Genomic DNA, 21,498 nt, shown 5'->3' on the forward strand with positions numbered 1-21,498 from the left:
CTCAACAGGACTATACCACACACCGTGCGATACATATGAGAAGAGAACGAGAAACTCGGTGTTCGACTGCAGAGTACACTATGAAATACTGCGACGGCCATCTGTGTCTTCTACAGCAAACTTATTTATTGGAGACGCCAAAAACTGAAAGTGAGGCGGGCATGCAATGACTTTGTTTACGTCGAGTTCGCACCACTGCCTTGCGACGTCAGGCCCCAGAAGCGCTGCTCTGAGAAGACGAGCTAAGTGTTTGTCTGTTTGTTTAGTGCAACGCGTCTTCTTTACTCTAACAGCAGCAGACTTCGTCTTCGGAATCGCTCGATTCACCGCCGAATTCAGCTTTTCTTCTTCCCGAAGAAGCGAACGAAGCTCGTGCCGGCGGCGGCGCTATTTTTAAAAAAAACCAGTTGGCAGAATGTTTGACTTCCTCCGCCAGAATAAACTCGCTGCTGCTTGCGCTGCCCCACCGGATTGTGTGCTGCCATTTACCAGAAGCACGGCAAAGCAGTGAGGCGAAGCCTCCTCGCCCGCGGTATTGCTAAAAAATGAAAAGTACTGTCTACGAGCATAGCTCGTCATTGGCCGTTTTTAATCAAAAACGCGTGAACGGACCCAGCTCGTCGAAGACACGGAAGGAGTACATAACTGCGATCAATACGTACTCTTTCTTCATCATATATACCACATATTCGGTGACTGGCCGCATCAGTACCAGGAATAAGAGGATAAATAGTATTTGCCGAGCGTTTACAGTTATCTTCACTTTTGGTCGACCGCCTATATTACATGTGTGCTTCCAGTCTGCATAAAGAGCGAATACCGCCCACCTGCGCAATGAAACATGCCGTCTGCCTTGCACAAGACATGATTAAACGAGGCACGAGAATTCGGGTAGCCCTAACAAACATTTTGATGCGAAAGCATCGTATCGCAAGGTTGTAAAGAGAGGATAACGATGAGAAAAGACTGAAAACTACTGGCAGAGGGAAAGAAATTTCTGCGTACAGGCAGATATATGCTAGACTTAGACTCATACAAGTGTAGAAAGACAGTGATCGTGCTTGAGACAATTTAATCAATGCCGTATATATGCTGACACGCGTGATATGCGACACTAACTACCTCTGCGCTATCACCGTATCTAGATGCGTGGCTTACGTCTATAGTTTTACACTCATGAGGGGCTAAAAGAACAGAATTGAAGACAGCAAGTTGGGCTAGTTGAAATTAAGACAAAGGCATACCATTATTTTCAAAAGATTAATACAGTTGAAGAGCAGCGTTCTACCAGTCCATTCGTACTTCTTTCTCTGAGCTCTTTTCCGTCCTTTTCCTTATGCGCTGGAAGACGTTCTTCGCTAAAAGAAGCCTCGCGAGGAGAGCTTGCCAGCGCACATAATTATCAATGTTCAATATCGATCGCGCCAACAAGGCGTGCACCCAGTGCACTTCATTTGCCAGGGAACACTTAACTGCGTGGTTTTGTTTGATATGTGTTTCTAGTTTATTTGACACATATGCCTAGAACACCACGCCAATGTGTTTGGATTTGGAAAGGTAAATCTTATGTCACCAATTTCTTCGCCCTTTATTAAGTCCGGTTCTCTGCATGCCCACCTGGAATTGTACACTGCGCAATGCAGCGCGCTGGCCACATTCACTGCTTACAGCCACAGGAAGCACGTAGGTTTAAGTCGCACTTCGTGACTTAGTACTGCATTCAACATTCATATGCAACAAATTCAACAAAACGTGACGCAGACGAAGCTAGCGCAGAGCGCACGAAATGAGGACGCTGCAAAGTGTTTCTCCATCACCGCGGTCTATATATTCGAAACTGCTGCTCCCACGTCAGGTCAGACTTGACGTGGCTACAGCGAACGTAGTACACGGACGTCAACTAACGTGAACAAGGAATACAGTGGTGCGAAGCTTCGTAAACTCGATAAAGTCAACGGTCGCGTGCAACACTGTCAACTGTCATGCGCAACGCGAGATGCAAGCAATTGTGGCACTCGGCGTCAACGACTGGTGACACGCCGTGCTTGTTCACAGCGGACATATGCTCGGCACTGCCCGGAGCCGTTGCAGCCGAGGAACCAAAGCGCAGCGTCCGCAACGGTCAGACAGGTCGCGAGCGCTGCGCAGAGAGTGTGCGGTGTTCACCTCGTGTGGTCCTGGCCGTCGTCGTCGTCCGGGTTGGAAGGCTCTGCCTGCGGCGGGGAGACAAGGCGTGGAGTGCTTGCCGCCGGCGCGGCAGACGCGAACCTCACCTGCGCGCAGGCTGCCCGGAGAGCGGCGGTCCTCGTGCGGCGGCGGCGGTCCTCGCACCGCCGGCGGGAAGCGGCCCCTGGCGAGCTACTAGTCGGGGCGGCCCCCTCGTAAGAGAGAGGCGCCCCCAGGCGGTACCAAGGGGTCTGGCTGCCATTGGGGCCAGCGGCCGCAGCAGGGCCCGGGGCGATAGAGATACACGGTGCCACGCGCGAGGCGGTGTGGAAGCCGCCTCGCCGGGCTTGCATAGCGAGGGCGGCCCTCTCTGGGATACATGTGTGTGCTCTAGGCGAGCCTAGCGGCCGCTAGGGCCGGCTACGGTAACTGGCTAGGTCCCTGCTGCGCGCTCACTTGCCCCAGTAGCCCCCGGGCCGCCTGGCACCGAACTGGTGGGCGCAGGGGGCGGCCGCGCCGCCGTGGCAGGGCGCGCCGTGGCACGGGTGCATGGCGCCGGACTGTTGGGCGGCCACCGAGGGCGGCATGGGGCCCAGCTCCACGTCGGAGCCGTCGTCCTGCGCCTTCATCTGGTTGGCGTAGAAGTCGTAAAGGCGGCCCAGGATGACGGTGGCCATGGCGCTGCCATGGTTGTTCTCGATGAGGCGCAGCACGAACACGCCGTCCCAGCCCAGGTAGTTGACGGCGATCTTGCGCGACACGCGCGACAGCTCGCCCAGGCTCACCATGCGGGTCCTCCAGAGGCAGAGCCGCACGAAGGCGAACCGGTTGCAGCGGAAGCAGCGCCACAGCCAGAGCAGCAGGCTGGCCAGGTTCAGCGGCAGCAGGAGCGCCAGGTAGAACCAGACGACGGAGAAGATCTTCTCGTTGAACACGTTGATGGGCAGTACGCAGCGACAGAGGTAGGTGCGCAGGCCGCCCTGGAGCGCGGCTCGCACCTGGCACAGCGTCTGCAGCGGGAACCGCGGCGAGTTCCACCAGTCGCCGTCGGCGGCCAGTCGTCGTGCCAGCTCGAGGCCGTGGCGCAGGAAGCCGCGGCCCAGGAAGGCCGTGAGCATCAGGAACTGGAGGCCCACGTTGAGCACGTAGAGCGACTTGACCAGCAGGTAGAGTAGGCAGAGGTAGCGCGTGGGGCCGCCCACACAGCGGCAGGCGAGCGGGAGGCCGCAGGCCGGGTCCGTGCAGCAGCCCGCGCTGCCGGCCACCAGCGTGTGGAACTGGTCCACGAACTCGGACAGGAGGGCCTCGCGCTGCTGGCAGCCCGGCGGCAGGCTGGCGATGTCCGAGGCCCGCTTGAGCAGCCGGCGCAGCTTGACGCCCGCGCTGTGCGCGCACGCGCCCCATAGCACGAAGGGCAGGTGAAAGCAGCAGCCCTGCACTAGCAGGATCAGCGGCGCCCACTGGTAGTACGAGACGTGCACGCGCCGCAGTCGCTCGACGCCGCCCGCCGGCGGGGTCTCAAAGCCCGCGTAGTCCAGCTCCTCAGGCTGCACACGCGGGTCCGGCGGCTCGCGCGGCGGAGCTTCGGCCGCCTCGTCGCCCTCGGCGTCGCTCACCAGGTAGTAGGTGGAGGCTGTCCAGCAGTAGCTGTTGACGAAGCGCGCCTGGGCGTCCGTGAAGTAGGTCGGCGTGAAGCACTCGATCGGGTCGCCGATATACTGGCGCGTAAAGATGGGCAGCGCCAGGAACAGGAACACCACCAGGGTGTACTTGCGGTTCAGCTTGTCCACGCCGTCGTCGATGGGCACATGGATGCCTCCGATCAGGTCGTGGAAGCGGAACAGGAAGGACATGCTCTTGCCTTCGCCAGCCGGCTGATGGTCGTGCGGCGCCTGCGCGTGATCCGTGGTGACGCTTCGGGGCGCTGCGCGAACGCCGCGGTGCCTGCTGGCCGCTCTGGGTCGCCCGGGCCCCCGCCGCCGGTGCCGCAACCGCCGGTGCCGCAACCGCCGCCGCCGCCGCCGCTCTCACGCTGCTGCTGCTGCTGCCGGGACCGCTGCGCTGGCGCATGGCAGCCCGGGCTAGCATGCCACCTGCAGCAGCCAGGCCGCCTGAGCGGCGCTGCGCTGCCCGGCCGCCATGGCCCCACTCACCTGCAACCGCGCGTGCGCACCGCGGCACACTGTTAGCCTGCGCCGAGCCTGACCGCGTGGGGCTCACAACCAACCGGTCAACACTGTGGTGAGACATATACTGTTCGTGAAGATTTCGCTAGTTTGGATCGCACTTTAAGTTAAACCTGGTAGCATATCAAAGGGTTACAGCAGATAAGTGATCATACTGTTCAGGTTCTGAAACATGCACAGTAATTTTTTGTTCAAGTTGTTTAGTTTCTTTTCTCGAATATTCAAGAGGAGGAGCGATCAGAAGCCTTTAAATGCCTGTCATGGCCCCATCCCCATGGCGGTGAGTGTCATCTAAAATTAGTATAAAGCTTTAGTTAACTAAAATAACAATTCATCTGTCATTATAAGTGTAGCAGCAATTTCGAACTTGACTATATGAGCAAATCGATATTCTTCACGCAGGAGACTACATGCAGTAAGCAACACTATGGGCGTTATCGAGTGTTTTCAAATCCGCATATGTATGCTTTGCAGGGAATGGTGGCTGCTACGTAAAATCGCGCGGTACTGCAGTCATACTTGTCACACGACGTAAATGCACAATTATTTTTCCCTGATCAAGTTTAGGCACCGTGACCTACACTTGATGAGTGAGAAAGTAATTGGGTATTTGTGTCGTGTGACAAGTTGGACTGCAGTGCTGCGTCATAGTCTGTCTATAGGAGTAAACGGGATGTCGAGAGTTGTTTGGACGCGAACAAAGAAAAAAAGAAAAGAAACTGCGCCTGTCCTTGCGTGCTCTCTCTTTCTGTGGTCGTTTGTTTGCGCAGTTATAAAGCTGTCTGCGTCACTGGAATTTTAAACGCACTGTACTCGCTGGTGGTGCATTTTCGGAGCACATATTAATGACCTTCAGTATATTACAACGCATAGCTGGCAATGCGGCGAGTGGCGCCCGAGTTATCCCGTTCGTCTTCACCAGATATACCATCAGCATTACAGACTCGCCCGTTGACTTATTTTTGCCGCCCCTAACCCGTCGGCTCCACAACTTGCCTTCGTCGACGTATACGTGCTGCGACTGGTCGCGGCCAGTGCGATACGAGAAAGTCGAGTTTTCTGCACTCCACTGGATGGCGGTGGCGTCAGCGCGGTCGCCAAAACGTTATGAGTCCACGACAAGTATGAGGTTAAAGGCGTGCGGAAAGGAGTCATACTTCGTTGACTTACGTTTGGAAATTCCGTGCGTGTTAAATCATAAGTGCAATTGGGACTAGATATTATATAAATGGCTGTGGAAAGACTAGCCTTTAACTGCCCGCAGGAAAACTACAAACGAAGTAGAACATGCAGGTAGAGATTAGCTAGATTAGCTAGGCGTCTTCTGAAGCGAGCGAGGCTCAGGGCCAAGTATGTTTTGAAAACCGACTGAGCAATATAAAATAGATGGATGGCGAAACGTTAATATAGATCTACGTAGATTGGAGGCTGTAGTAACTGCGGCCCTTATTTACGAAGCAGTTCGTACGCTAGAGTGGTTCGTAAAGAAAAGTGCACCAATAGTGCCAGCGAACATATAATATAAGCGAAAGTGGCCGATCCGTGACAAACGGTTCTTGGGATCATTAAAGTTCTTTTGAATATGTTCCCAGGGTGCTAACTAGTAAGCACTAGGCTAACGGGCGTAGATAACGACAGGGAAATGAGCGTTCAATGCATAAACAGAGATTCAGGAACAGCATAGTGGATGGGCGCAACGGAGAGGAAGCAGACCAAGGAAGCAATCTAACAGCAGAGAAATAACTCAAAAGAGAAAATATTTATGATAATTCATAAGGTAGTGCATTACTGTTCAAAGCCTAATGAGGGTGTAAGGAGGAGGAGGAGACAAAGGAGAGGAAAGACAGGGAGGTTAGCCAGTGTAAGTACCGGCTGGCTACCCTGTGCTGGGGAAAGGGGTAAAGGGAGTAAAAGGAGAAAGAAGAAGAGGAAAAAAATGGAAACCAGAAAATTCAGACAGTAACGCGAAACTAAGCGCTACAACATTCAAAGGCGGTCGCACAATTCGCATGTCCTTAAAAACTTAAGCAAAGCCCTTAAGGCCTTGAGTGCCGAAGCCCGTCTGGATCAGTGTCCTAGAGCTTTTTCCTCTGTAAAGGGGCGATTGTCCAGTTTTTCGAGAGCGGTCACGAGCACTTTTCTTGGCACTTTGTAACGGGGACAGTCACAAAGGAGGTGCTCAATCGTCTCCTCGCAGCCGCAGGTGTCACAAGTAGGGCTGTCGGCCATCCCAATACGGAATGAGTAGGAGTTCGTGAATGCCACGCCGAGCCGCAGGCGGCACAGAAGTGTTGCTTCCGCTCATGGCAACCCTGGTGGTAGGTGGAGTTGCAGACGTGGATCCAATCTGTGGAGACGTGCGTTCGTGAATTCACTGGTGTTCCACAGATTCTGTGTAAGCTCGCGGGCGAGCGATCGAAGACTTGTGGCTGCATCTGTTCTTGACAGCAGTATGGGTATAATCTGGGCACCATCATGAGCCGACAGCGCAGCGTCAACGGCACTGTCATTTCCTAAAATTCCGCAGTGATCCGGTATCCACTGGTAGATGATGATGATGTCCCTTGTTGATTGCGTGATGGTGGAGTAGTCGGATGTCTGCGACTAGTTGCACATTTGGTCCGTGGTCGAAAGGGGACATCAGACACTGAAGAGCTGCCTTTGAGTCACATAAGATGGACCATGAAGGTGATGATTTGTGAACAATAAACTCCACAACAGCACGGATAGCTGCGAGTTCTGCAGCCGTCGATGATGTAATGTGAGATGTCTTGAACTTGAGGGTGACACACTCTGCGGGAATCACCACTGCTCCAGCTGAACTATTAGAGGAGACAGAACCGTCCGTGTAAACGTGGATGCGTCCTCTGTGCTTGTCATGTAGCACTGAAAGCACGGTTTTTTGAGGGCGAAAGTTGACATCTCCGTTTTCTTTTTGATACCGGGAATATGAAGGAGAGCCTGGAGTGGATGGAGGCACCACGGCGGTTGAGATGGTCGTGCTGCAGGCGTGAAGTTTGACGGTAATGTTCCATGGTTGGCGGCAATAACTTTGCTAAACGCTGAAAGAGGTCGAGCGGCAGTAAGGGAGGCAAGATGATGCGATGGAAGTCGGGCGAAGTGCCTGATATGCATCCTTAAAGTGTCGACTTGAAGATACGTGTTGATGGGGTGGTCATGCGCGATGGCTATTGTTGCTGCCGTGGACGCACATATGGGAAGACCAAGGCAAATTCGCAGAGCTTGAGCTTGTATAGACTGGAGGGCACGGAGGTTGGTCTTACCGGTCCCACCCAGTACAGGTAGGCTGTAGCGCAGGAGACCGAGGAATAGTGCGTTATAGAGTTGGAGCATCGCACTCACAGACGCACCCCATGACTTTCCCGCAAGAAATATGAGCACGTGGGTTATCATGACTAATTTCCTCTTTAGGCAGGAAATATGAGGACTCCAGGAAAGGTCTCGATCTATTATCACTCCTAGAACGCGGTGCGTCTTCTCGTAGGCAATTGGCTGTCCATTAATTCTGATAACGTATGGTTTCATTGCTTTACGCGTGAAAGCGACTATAGAGCACTTCTCGCAGGACAGCTCCAGACCTCGCGCTCGAAGATAACCTGATGTTAGTGTGGCCGCTTTTTGAAGTCTGGCGCGCACCTGGGGACGCGTCGCTCCTCATGATCAAATGCATATATCTTCTGCATAGATCGACACATGGACGCATTCCGGAAGGGTATGAACCAGGTCGATGGGCACCAGGTTAAACAGAGTGGGGCTCAAGACTCCGCCTTGTGGTACGCCTCGGTAGGTGTTGCGTTGTGATGACGCACCATCCTCTGTTTGCACAAAGAATGACCTGTCCTTCAAGAAGCTGGATATCTACCGAAAAACAAGGCCGCCTAGGCCGACATCGCCCAAGACGTCCTGGATGGCTTGATGGGTTGCGTTGTCATATGCGCCTTTAACATCCAGGAACATCGCCGCTGATAGTCTCCTGAGGCTTTTTTCGTGCTGAACAGACGAGACAAGATCTATGACGTTATCTACTGAAGAGCGTCCGCGTCGAAAGCCTGCCATAGCGTCAGGGTATAACTTGTAATGTTCTAAATACCACTCTAGACGCGTCAGCACCATCCTCTCCATCACCTTTACTAGACAACTGGCCAGAGCAATCGGACGATAAGACGCCACGTCTAGGGGTGATTTACCTGGCTTGAGCAAAGGCACAAGGCGGCTGGACTTCCATGCAGCAGGAACTTCTCCTTCACGCCATGAATTATTGTACACGTCTAGAAGTGCATGCCGGGCTGTTTGACCGAGGTTTCCAAGAGCTGCGTATGTCACCCCGTCAGGCCCAGGCGATGAGGAACGTCTGCACGCTGCCAACGCCGCCTGCAACTCCTCGATGGGAAACAGATTGTCCATACGAGAATACCGCGAGATTGGAACATTACGGGGATCACGTGTAGCGAACGATGGCGGTAGACCAGCAACTTTGAAACAGAAGTCCTCCGCTACGTCGATCTCTCTGCGACCTTGGTAGAGAGCCAGGCATTTGAAGGGGTGGCGTTGTTCCGGTGATGTTCGAAGACCACGCACTGTTCTCCATATATGTGATAGGGGTTTATGCGGATCAAGGGAATCACAGAAGGTTTTCCATCTTAGAGACTGCAGGGAGTTGATCCGACGCTGGATCTTCTGTATTCGTCTCGCCTCCCTTAGGTCGTAGATGGACTTGGTGCGCTGTACCTTCTTTCCGCGCGACGGTGGATTGCTCGAAGCCTCTCCAATTCTGCTTCGAATTCAGAAAATTTAGGAATAGGCCTAAAAGATCTTGTGGCTTCTTGAGCAGCGGCGTTAATTAGCTTGTTGATGTTGCCAGGCCGACAGTCCTGGATCTCTTGGCAATTCTTCTCCATGAGCAACGTGTATTTAGGCCAGTCGATGTGATGAAGAACTGTAGTAGATTGTGACTTGCGTATGCCGTCGATTTTAACATATGTTGGAACGTGGTCACTACCATGCGTTTCGTTGTCTGTGAACCATTTCACACTGGCACTGAGGCATCTTGAAACAAAAGTTAAGTCCAGGCAGCTGCTGTATGTCAATCCCCGCAGAAAAGTGGGACTGCCATCATTTAGGCAGCAGAGCTCATGGTCCGACGCCGATGATAGTACACGTCTTCCTCGACAGTCCATCTTTAAGCTTCCCCGTAGCGGATGATGCGCATTGAAGTCGCCGGTAATAAACCATGGTCCAGGTGTCGATGTTAAAATTCCACCTAGTCTTGCGTTGTCAAATCGACTCGAAGGTGAAATGTAGGCACCTACGAGCGTGAGTGCGACGTTCTTGCATTTTATAGTCAAACATACGTACTGATTGTCGTCATCAGGTGCCACTGGGTGTAAAACATATCTGATATAAACGATGACTTTGCTGCGGTCGCTACAGGTGGCAGACATGAAAGCTTCATATCATGATAGGCGGATGGCGCTCTCAACGTTTGGTTCTCAAATGACGATTATGGGAAATTTGTTCTTAAAAACAAACGGACGAAACTCTGAAATGCGCGATTTAATGCCTCTGACATTCCATTGGAAGATAGACGCTTCCTTGACCTCTTTAAGGAACGAATTTAGAGGAGCAGCCATGGTGCTTCTCAAGACTGGACAGTACCGGATTCAGGGCATCCAGTATTTGAAGTGCGCCTCGAGCCGCTGGAGTGTGTATGGCGGTCAGTAGTACTCGTAGCGTGTTCATAAGGGCCCTTATCATGGTGACAACTTGTTTGTCGTCGTCTTGGTTGCTGCCAGAAGGTGAAGCATGATTCGGCGAGCGTGCTACATCTTGTCGCTCCGCTGGTGGATCTAGCCGTGGCAATGGCGGCCACTCCTCGCATGAGGCAATGATATTGAAGACTTTCTGCTGAGGAATCTCATTGCTGCTATTGCTAGTTGTATGCGGAAGTTTGTGGACTGTCAGTGGACGCGGTGCATCCTTAGCAATAGCAGTGGGTTTCCTAGATCTCCGGCGACGTGAACGTCGACGTCGCACCTTAGCGGCAGCCTCCCTATGCGAGGAACCATCCCTGACCATTTTCCTCAAGACTTTCGCCTCATTTTTCACATGTGGGCAATTCTTCGAAGTTGCATCGTGAGATCCCTGACAATTGGCGCACTTTTGGTTTTCTGCACGACAGGCGTCGGAGCTGTGCGACCCAGAGCACCATGAGCACACGGCAGCATTTGTGCAAACCGCACTAACGTGCCCTATCCTTTGACACTTCCTGCACTGAAGCGGCTTTGGCACAAAAGGCCGTACAATGCGTCGGAAGTGACCGACCTTGACGTGTGACGGTAGGCTGTCTCCCTTGAAAGTTAACTTGACACACTGCGAGTTTCTCAGGCGACGGGCTTGCAATATGGCAATTCCCTCTGTCGCCGGCTTGATGGGTATATGCAGGTCAGCATCGCTTATGGAATTATCTACGTCATACACAACGCCGGCCGTAGAGTCTTGTTTGGTCTTGTTTTTAGCAGCGTACGCTAATGCTATCCAGCACCTTAACGTTGCTCAGAATGTCTAGCGCGCTGCGGTTTGTGACATCTATAGCGAGGATGTTCTTACGGGCGTTGATCCTTACATCTTTGATGTGACCCGGAACGAGTGCCTCGAGCGATACAGATGTGGCTTGTCGGTTGATCCGGTTTAGATTGTCGCTAGCAGCCACAGGCACAAATAAAATTGTGAGGTCTGATGGCTTTCGCGTCGTGATCACAGTTGCCTTACTTGTGGAAGGAGATGTCCTGACGAGTCTTCTCTTTGCTTTATGCTTTGCTAAGGGCACGAAGTCGCTGTCATCCGAGGTTTCATCACTGGTCCCTGAGTAGATCACAGTGTCCTCGCTGTCGGTGTCACTCGGGCGACTAGACCGCTTTCTCGGTGCGGCTGTTGTTGACGTAGAAGGACCAGGAACCTCTCCAGGCGACTCCACGTCCATCGCCGTAGTTAAGGGAGTGGCGTCTCCCACAAAGTAGCTTCAAATTCTCAGAGACAAAAAGGCAGCGTTCCACACAGGACACTTCGTCGTAGTCCAAGGGTGTAAATATAGCACAGAAACTATTGAGTACGTTTAGTTAGCATGCCGCGGTAACCAAACAGAGACAAATGAGGACATAGTTACCGCGCCCGTATACTTGGGTGTTAAAGACAGAACAGAGAAGATGAATGCGCATGGCCGTGAAAAGTTGGACAATATGTGACGTAAAAGTTGGGAACATGTAGAACTAAAAAAAGGATAAACTTTACTTTTTATGTCGATAAAATACTTTGACACTCGATGGTTTGTTTACGCGAAATGAACCTTAGGGTGCGATAATATGAAGGCTCCAGAAAAGTAAATATAACGAGCTTGACGACACTAGGCACCAAACCATTTAAAAGGATGTCCTCATTCGTCGGAGAAATATGGCCAGCAGCTGTCAAAGCCGGTAGTTTAGTCTGCTATTGCTGCCAGAGTTCGCTGCTCTCAATAAAAAAATAAAAAAAAACATTATTACGTCCTCATGACCACGATAAAACAATACATAAAGGTTCGAACAAAAGAACGTACCGCAACCAATGACTACAAAAATTGACGCTCCCGCGAACTGCGTCAAGACAACGTCGACGAAGCACAACTAAATGCAGCAAAGGCTCGCGGGACACCCATTGTGTTTCGTTCCCGAGTGCACAAAGGCGCTAAGCGTCAACTGGGTGCTAGAACGGAAGCGACGGTGCCGTGTAGTCTCGGCGGCGGATGAAGAAGTGCAGTGAAGCGTCGGTCTGGGAAACTGCTCCTGCAGCATGTCTGGATAGTATAGGCCAGACTTTCGATGTTCTCGACTGCAAATGTCTCGATATACGAGTGTAATAACTATGCGTCGTAAGTGGGGCCTACCGCGTAACAGCTATTCGCTATCTGAGACGTGTAGCTTATGAAAGTTGCGCAGATCTCCCAGACATTTTTTTTTTACTCAAATGTTTCCTAAATTCCTGCGGTTGTATTTGCGCGAGATCGACAACCAACACAGAAGCGACTAGCTCGCGCAGTGCATGCCATTTGTCTGCACCAATGGCATATCGCTGAGTCGGCATCTACGGGTGCGCGCGTTTGAATAGAAGCTTTCTTCGCTTAATTAACTTCTGTAATTCAGATATGCCGCTCGCACATGTGTTCGCGGCTATTTTCTCGGAGTTTGAAAGGATAAGCGTATACTAAAAAGGAGGCAATGAGCATATTTGCCTCCGAGGTAATTCTCAGCAGACTTTCAGAGAACCGACTGAGGCACACATAACAGTGTTAATCTCAACGTTGGTCTTGTACGCCGTTTTCACATCCTGGTCAAGTAATTGGAGTGCCTAAATATAACTGCCTAACCTTGAAATAGTGCGCTTCTATGTAAATGTTGACCGTACGTTTATTAAAATTAATTAATGGACTGACTTCCACCACACTGAGGTGCGTTCTCCCAACAGTGCAAAACTTACGCAGCGGCCACCATTTTCTTATTGGAAATTCGTACTGGCAAGAACACCATTAGTATACCAAATCCTCGAAATACCACCGGCATGCTACACACAGCCCTTACTATAATTCAAAAACATTTAGCAAGCGTCTCTGCGCTATCGGCTTTAATATCACGGAATGTGAGACCTCGTCTGAACGAAGCACAATTCTTCAAGCCGAACATCTTCGTTGCCATGAAGTGAACGTTCCTTTCATTAAGTGGACAGCAGCTGACCACAGTCTCAGAACCTCTTCTTCAGCATAGTGGAAATATGGTACTTCAGAAGAAAAAAAAAATAGGCCAAAGGAACGCTCGTTACGGAACATACAGCATGTTTTAGCGACGACTGTCTGTGATTGTCAAGAACAGGGGATTCTAGGTAAAATAATTTTTGCTGACCAGACTTTGTAAAAATGGTGAACCTCACAATTTGCGCATAATATTTCACAGAATTTTACTAAATAACTATTTGATTAAGTACTTTATAGGACACGTTCTATAACTACTGAATTGAAGTCAGCCAGTACTCCCTGCAGGAAATTTTGCGCCTAGTAGCAACTAAAACAAAAAACGGACTCGAAATATGCCGCGAACTGTATTGCCGTATCAGTGAAAAATTGACCGTACCGCATTTTTTTCCGAGTTCGTAAGCATTAACTAGATCAGCAATGCATTTCGCTGCAGATGTTGAGTACCAATTGTTTCTTTTTTTTTTACTGTAGCAATGCAGAAAGTTTGAAAGGTAATGGTATCAGTAGTGGCTGACTGATTGTTTGATTAATCGATCGATCGATCGATTGATTGATTGATTGATTGATTGCAACGAGTCCCTAAAGTCATCAAGTAAAAAGTTAATTATTGAACTTTGATTACTTAAAAATCTTGGCGATTACCACGCTAGTTCCGATGCCCAGCGCTGTCATGAAGCCGCGCCAGTAAAGATAGTCACTTTGTCCCTAATCCCTTATTTTTTCTTAATAATCTTAGGCAGTCTTTCGCAGGAACGCGCAGTAATATAACCACTCGGGCACAGCGTTTTCCAGTGTGACAAATAAATAAAAATCACGCCCAGGAGCTGCAAAAACTGCAAATTCCCGTGACAAACATACCAAGAGGCTCGTGATAACCAGAGATGTTATATTTCGGAATAGATACGAGCTTGCGACAAAAATTAACTTACGCCTCTTTTATGGTGAATTCGATTTTGTGTCCCTGGTCACACTGCTCACCGTTACCGAGACAAAACTTCAAGACCCGGCAAGCAAACTACCACTACAGAGCCAGGAAAGTAGCATGCGAGAGAATAGAGAGGATTGAAAAATATCGTGCGAGAGAATAGAGACGAGTCAAAAAGCACCATGCGAGAGCGCGGAAACGAGCAAGTGCAACATGCCGGAGAACAGGGACATCGAAGGTTCAGGGGAAAATTGGGGAGCAAGCAGTTGGCGGAAGGGAAACCCCCGCGGCATTCTGGAAAGTGTGTGTATATATATATATATATATATATATATATATATATATATATATATATATATATATATATATATATATATATATGGACGGCTTAGTTGTCTTTTATTTGTTTTGTATCCCTAGACCTCTTTTGCATTGCCTTTACGAAAGCCAGGAATGCAAGAGTGGTGTTACCATCGGCGACACCGATCGGTGAACGGCAGTCCGCTCTTGAAACCTTCGGTTTAAAGCCGCCGGCGACAAAAAGGGAAAGCGCCCCGTCGGCGACAAATGAGACGAACGAGGCAAGTCGTTCTATAGCGCAGATTCTGGGAAGTTTATGACGCAGAAGGAAGAAGCGCGTCTTCTGCGTATATATGTACGCAGCTCGTTGGCGCTAGCTACTGACCTTACTTTATCCTTTCTTGTAGTCTAACGCTTGATAGTAACGAGGTCGGTGGGAAGAGGTCAGGGCAGAGAGGACAGGAGGGTAAAGCAAAAGGGGAAGCCCCCGCACGGCTCGTTTGCCTCTCCATGTGTTTCATATCCATACGAGGAGTCTGCGAGAAAGTCGGCTATTCCAACATTGGTCATGAAGCATTTCGTTACAACTTACTTAAATAAATAGAAAAATAACATGACTAAATCTACAGCAGAGTTAATTCATGCCCCCCCTCCCCCTCCTCAACTGGCGCTTCCCACAGCTAAAGTGGCGAATGCTTTATCCCTCTCGGAAACCAACCACGGGTGACCGAAGCCAATTTTCCAAGGAGGTTTAAGAAGGCGGATGCGCGTTGCTCTACGTTGCCTGGAAATCGTATCGTGTTCTATTCTGACGTTCCAGATATATGTACCCACATCTATTGTGACTGAAATTTGACGACAAATAGCACCGCGTGCAACATTCCAGCATACCACGTTCTCACAAAGTGCTGTCACATTAAAGGAACGTATCTCTGCGGTGGGGAAAAAAGCTGTAACAGCTGAGCAATTGACAAGACCTAAAGTATACGCAGGGATACCTCCATCCAAATTCGGCGGTGGTGGTAATAATAATAATAATAATAATAATAATAATAATAATAATAATAATAATAATAATAATAATAATAATAATAATAATAATCGCTATGAAAATCAGAATTTCCTGGAGCCTCGACCGGGATAAAGGATACTTTTCGCCCATAAGATTTCACGAAGTTATATATATATATATATATATATATATATATATATAAAAGCTGCTCTATTAATGCATATTTCGGAGCACTTAGCGCTTTCCCAATAGCTGCCAAGAATCAGGGCGCTGATATATTACATCAGGTCGTGGAGTATAGACCTTCCGTTAGTCGGCAGTGTAAACACAGTTCTCCACAGCCCGTACCAAGTATACGTTGCAATCTTTTATTCCGTTTGTACGCTGATCAATCGTGTGTATTGACATCAGATAATCGCTATAGTCTGCGTACTTCCTCACGCAAGCGTCCCTTGGCCTGCTTCATCCATATGCAGCGCAGTGAAAACACGGCGCACGTGGCGAAGTACGGGCTGTTCTCGCACCGGTCCGGCCAAATGCAGCCGCATTTCGTTGGACAAAGAGCGCGGACGCACGCCAGCGCTAATTCATGCGCACGCTTAGGAAGTACAAATGCTTCGGACTTCCGTTACGTATGTCGCTTCAAGTGTAGCCTCTTCTTATAACCTCCCTAATTGCATTCGGACGAAAAGTAGCACATATTCTATCGCCGCTAATGGGCCTCGTTCTTTCTCACCTGGATTTTCCCATAACTGATTGGTACTTGCATGCTGTCTTACACGAAGTTTATTCGGGCCTGTCACGCCTTTACGTTCCCTAAAGTCTTCGCAGTTTCCGTGCGATGATCACGCAAGGAAAAGAAGGGGGGGGGGGGGATGACCAAAACGTTTCAAGCGGTACTCCGGGCGAACGGCTCGCGGCAACGCCCTCGCAGATTTTTCATGCAGTCCTCGGGAGCGCCTCTCTCTCTCTCTCGAGAGAGAGAGCCGCTGGCAGCTCGCCGTGGTCGTATGTCAGTGTCACGGCGAGGCGTGCGTGCGCACAACTCAGAGGGACGAGCGTTGCGGCAGCCGCGCGTTCTGAGCGGCCACTTGTGAGCTCAACGGCTCCGGAGCTCTGCACCATCTGCATTATCGCCTGGCGACAGGCTGCAAGTGTGAAGCACGTTTTGTCGCTACGCGTGCTTTGGTCGCGTCCAATCTCCAGCGATTCGCTCGCCGAGTTGAATTAGCGTGATGACCACGTAGGCCCGGGCGTGCCCAACTGCTCTCGCTTCCAGTGCCGTGCCACCGAGTGAGCGCCTTCCGGTATAGGTGTTGGCGAAAAGATTCTTTCTCGATAGCGTGGCATCTGTTTACGGAACCTGAGTAAAACTGTAGTCTATGTAAATATGAGCTCAGCACTGGGTCCATGCCGATTCGTCCTTTAAGTCTGCTCTAACGTTCTACGCCTTCAGTAAAAAACGCGTGATGAACGCAAGCCCAAATTCGAGTCGAATTATTTTGCGAACGAGCACAGCCGCAATAACTACACTGCAGCCGATTGGCTTAGCCAGTTGAATAAAGAAGAAATAGCGCAACAGACGCGGTAAGGATTAGAATATGCCGTCTTGTGCGCTGTTTGTTCCTGATTCAGTGATGCACCAACCGGAACTTAGGAAGCTGTGAACGTCAAGGCGCAGGCCATGACATGCGAGCGCGTCGTGGGCCAATCCCTCCGTCTGTGCAACTCATGCATGACCCACCAAGTCCAGATTTATATGATGCGCTTGCATCAATCTTTGCCACAAGTTTTAATGAGTGCGTGTAGAGTGAATACAAAAACTTGTTTCGAAATTTTTCTTATTGTCTCTCGTTTATAGATACCACTGTAAACCGTGAGTTTAGCAGGTTAATCAGTTGACCTATACCTATTAAAGGTGCAGCGGGCCGGAAGAGTTTGGACATTTTGCTGTTTCTGCTTGTCTTTTAAACAGCACAGAGGTTCACAGGAGGATGGAGACGATGTAGTTAAGAGTGGCTGGACAAGGCAAGCCTCTGTTTGGAGTCAACGTATCGGCAAGGAGACTTGTTTTCGTCAAGGTGAAGACAAGCATCGTTTCTTCGTAACACAAGTTGCTTGCTTCTCCTTTAGTTCAATAGGGTCCTACGTGGCACACTATGGTACCGAAATTTTGGTCAAGTAAGACTCCTATATTTCAAATACAATAAACCAGTAAGGCTGGCTTTGGATTTGTGTCTCAAGAACCTGAGCTGACATGAAGCGGATGCGCATGGTGCAGATGCGTTTAGGCCACGAAAGTGCCATTCGTAATCGTCACTACCAAATATTTATATTCGCACACTTCGTTTACCACCGCGCCATCGATAGGGTAATAGTCGCTGAGTAACTATCCTCCTTTGTGCTTTCTCTTCTTAAATTGCACTCTGGCTTCTTTTCTCACCTTCATTTACATGCCAGCTTTCGCAGTACGTCGAGTGTGCTAAGCAATCTCACAATTTTAAAAGCAGGTGCGATAGACGCGGATACAAGGGAGACTAAAAGAACAACACAAGCACCGAATGCCGCGAGAGATGTCGCACTGTGGCAGAAAGAAAAAGAAAGCAAGCCCATGACTCTTTACGCGTGCCCCAGCTATAACAACGTCCATCCATCGACCATATATGCACAGATGTTCACTCTCGAAGGAACCTAACGGTGGTAGCATGACAACTCTTCGCTCAGTAAGGTGTAGCTTTGTTCGTTCTGCGTTATTACGATCAGCGCGTAACGCGAGACCAAACACAATTTCTCCTCTTGTGTGTTTCGTCTCCCGTTACGCGTGCTCTCTTCATTGCCGAGAATAGGAGGCGGACTTATTACGGACGTGACGCCGAAATTACTGACATATGACGCACTTACGCCATAACTCGTGGAAATCATTGTCAACGAAATATCTGAAATGTCCCCACTACGACAACTGAACTCTCCCAGCCGGCAGTGCGCGCAACAAGCTGTCACACGGAAGAGTAAATTTCTGTTTCTTTCACTGTATATACTTCCTGGCTGCTAGCTTTCTGCGATTGTGTGTGCACTGAGAACTATAAGGAGAATATGTGTATAGGGCCTGTGGGCGTGGCGCTCGCAGAAACACTTAGCAAACGCCATGCTGGTGCTGTAGATATGTTTGTTTGAAAACGCCACCTCACAAGTCGTTTGCAACACTTCCGATGGTATGATCGTCCTCTGAGTGAACAGACAATATTAGAGCACTGTCCCGACCGATCATCGGCTCAGACGGCAGTGAAGGCACTTTTGTGTTTTCTAAAAACTTCTGGTTTGCTCGAGCGACTTTAACTCAAATGCTGTCCGTACACGTATCTACATCTTCTCTATCCCTTCTTTCTCTTCCCCTTCTCCCATCCCACAGTGTAGGGTAGCCAACCAGACTGTTGACTGGTTAACATCCCTGCCTTCCTGTATTATTCTCTCTCTCCCTCCCCACCTCTCTCTCTCTCTCTCTCTCTCTCTCTCTCTCTCTCTCTCTCTCTCTCTCTCTCTCTCTTTCTCTTCGATGGTATACGAGGCGTATCCTTGAGCCGCGGAGTATCCTGAGCGTAATATCCTTGCGCAGCGGGATAAAGTTCAGGGCGTAACTGTCTGGTTATGGGCCGGATTAGAGAGTTTTATTTTTGCTTGGTAAATGATACCCTACATTGATACGGGACATGTTAGGACCTTTGCGCATGCACGCCGTATACGGCGAATTAGTGTAGCGGTGAGCAGACGACGCGGTGCAGATGAAGCCACCTCGAGGGTTAATCGGCCTTCCTATTGGCTGAGGAGCCCTGCAGCTTCCACAGTGCTGCGAACGACTTGTAGCCGCCGCCGAGTGCCATTGAGGTCTGCGTACGGGCCAAACTTTGCGCAGTCAGCGAGTTCGTCCACCGAAGAACGACGACCGCCTTGTCGTGTGAAGGTGGGAGCGCCCATCAACATTGGGGTATCTCTTACATACACCTGTATAAGTGTGTCAGTCAGTGCCAAACTAGGTATATGACTTGCGATGGCGGGCAGAGGTCAGTGACGATGCATGCCTCTATTTAGGACGTCCTCGTAGAAATTTTACTAGGCACAGGCCAGCGTGGATAGCAAGGCGACGCACGAGAGTCTGTCTCTGTAATTTCTCTGGTATTGACGTAATCACGCTCTCTTCTTCATCGGGCCGCCCTACGTAAAGATAAATGTACCCTCTTCATGGGCGAAAAAAAGAAAACTAAACGTACAACCAAAGTTAAATTTTTACTATGGTCAGATAAAGAATAATATTAAATCACGTTCCAGAATTGTGTTGAAAGAAAGAAAAAGACAGGAAGTAAAAACAGAATAAGGCCCACAAAAATCGAGCAGAACATGGTTTGAGCGCGCGTAATGTAAAAGCAAAATGAACACGTGTTCAATTCCATTATACCCTTTGCCGCTGCGAAAAGAAAGGGCGAGGGAATCGTAGCGTTACGGCAACTTGACATCTATCTTCGATAACGGTCGTCTGGGCACGGTTGCGCGATGCCAAGCGGATCCAATTGCGCACTACACGCCAGACGACGTTCCGCGGGGCGAAGGAACGGTGACGCAATGCGTCGAGACCGTCCTTATCACTGTTTCGCGCACTTTTCTCGGAATAGCTCTGCTTGCTATTTCACATACAGAATGCGGTGGTTTCACGCATGCTATTGATGTGCTGCCTGTGGGTTACGCCATGCCCAGCGCGAGTTTTCCTGACAGTAATACAGCTTACATAAACGCTTCTAGAAACACTTCAGCAAACAAATTGCTTATCGTTCGTAAGTGCTGTTTGCCATTGGCCGGTCACCTTACATAGCCAATAACACGTCCAGCATCCGGACTGGCTGAAATTTTCTCTTACGAAACATTCTAGCGTATTAGCCTTTTCTGTGAATACAGGCCTTGGTTCGTCGCCTTCATTACACTGTTAGCTCCTGAAGGAGAGCAAGGTTTTCATTGTGTCGTATAGGAAGACGCGCGAAATTCAGTTAATCTACAGCTGACGACAAAAGAGCTACTATCGGCGTCGCCGTGCCAGTATATACAGATGACGCAGATGAACCCCTACAAGTGCTCACAGCACTTATATCGGCACTTGTATAAAGAATTAATTTATGTGATTGTAGTTCCCAAAGCTATATACTGATGCACGCCGTGTTGGAAACTTTCGTTTCGACTAAGGCCACCTGGGGTTCTCTAAGGTGCACCGAATTCTAAATACATAGGCGGGTTCCATTCCCCCTCTTGTCCCTTTTCATTTGCCTTTAAATCTAACCCCGTTGTGGCCACCGCGGCCGAGAAATAATACGCGACCTCAAGTTGAGCAGCCGAACGCCATGCAAGCTGAGGCGGTGGATGAACTCACTTGTCTCTCCTATATAGTACAGGCGAAAGTCACAGGAGCTCTTCTTTTTTTTTTAATGCACCGTGTGCGTTTGAATGTTTGAATGTTTGACGTGGGCCTCTGCATGTGGTGCCGCCTATATAGACCGGCGGGAGACTTGGCAAAAGTACGTTTGCGGCAGCTCGAGGCGATCGTGTTCGGTCATTAGAAAGCAACGTAGTACTTGTGCGGTCATGCTTTTTTTAAACTGTACATGCACATCTTTATTGCTACGAGTCGTATTCGCAGCGCTGCTCGTTCTGTAATAAACTGCCGAAGTATACAAATGCCCTCTAATTATCTCAAAAAGGGCGGGCTGTTTGGGCACCTTTAAAGGCGATTTCTTTTAAATTTGTTTGATGGAGGATGTCCTCGCCTTTGTCGGCAATGCACGGCTTTGCCGTGTTATGAACTCTGTATTATTAATCTTGAGTAATGATGCACAAATGTTAGAAAGTTCCAATCAGATATACCTGACGTTGCTACTTCTAGGGATAACCGGCCGCCTTTCGCTAACGGCACCCCCCCCCCCCCAAAAGAAAGATTCTTTCTAGATAAATTTTATGTTACTTTATTTGTTCGTTCTTGATTTCGCTTAAAGCATTTATTCGAGAGTCAGTACCTGTGGTGTTCTGCTGTCAAGCGCGAGGATTACCAGCCGGGGCGACAACATTGTGATGA

At 49.7% G+C, this 21,498-nt stretch overlaps 1 protein-coding gene across 4 annotated transcripts in view; it reads right to left on the reverse strand.

The window, feature by feature from the left end:
* LOC142588510 (innexin unc-9-like) overlaps nucleotides 1-21,498 on the reverse strand; it is a 73,678-nt gene that overhangs the window by 18,708 nt on the left and 33,472 nt on the right. For 3 of the 4 annotated variants that reach the window (XM_075700325.1, XM_075700344.1, XM_075700334.1), the window contains 2 exons: nucleotides 2,274-4,319; nucleotides 2,167-2,213 (listed from right to left, as the gene is read on the reverse strand). In XM_075700325.1, the coding sequence (XP_075556440.1) occupies nucleotides 2,619-4,019 (1,401 nt within the window). In that variant the 5' untranslated portion in view covers nucleotides 4,020-4,319 and the 3' untranslated portion in view covers nucleotides 2,167-2,213; nucleotides 2,274-2,618. The remainder of the gene's footprint in view (nucleotides 1-2,166; nucleotides 2,214-2,273; nucleotides 4,320-21,498) is intronic. The other variant, XM_075700352.1, reaches the window with a different exon arrangement.

Source organism: Dermacentor variabilis, chromosome 1 (assembly GCF_050947875.1).
Source record: "Dermacentor variabilis isolate Ectoservices chromosome 1, ASM5094787v1, whole genome shotgun sequence".
Lineage (NCBI taxonomy): Eukaryota > Metazoa > Arthropoda > Arachnida > Ixodida > Ixodidae > Dermacentor > Dermacentor variabilis.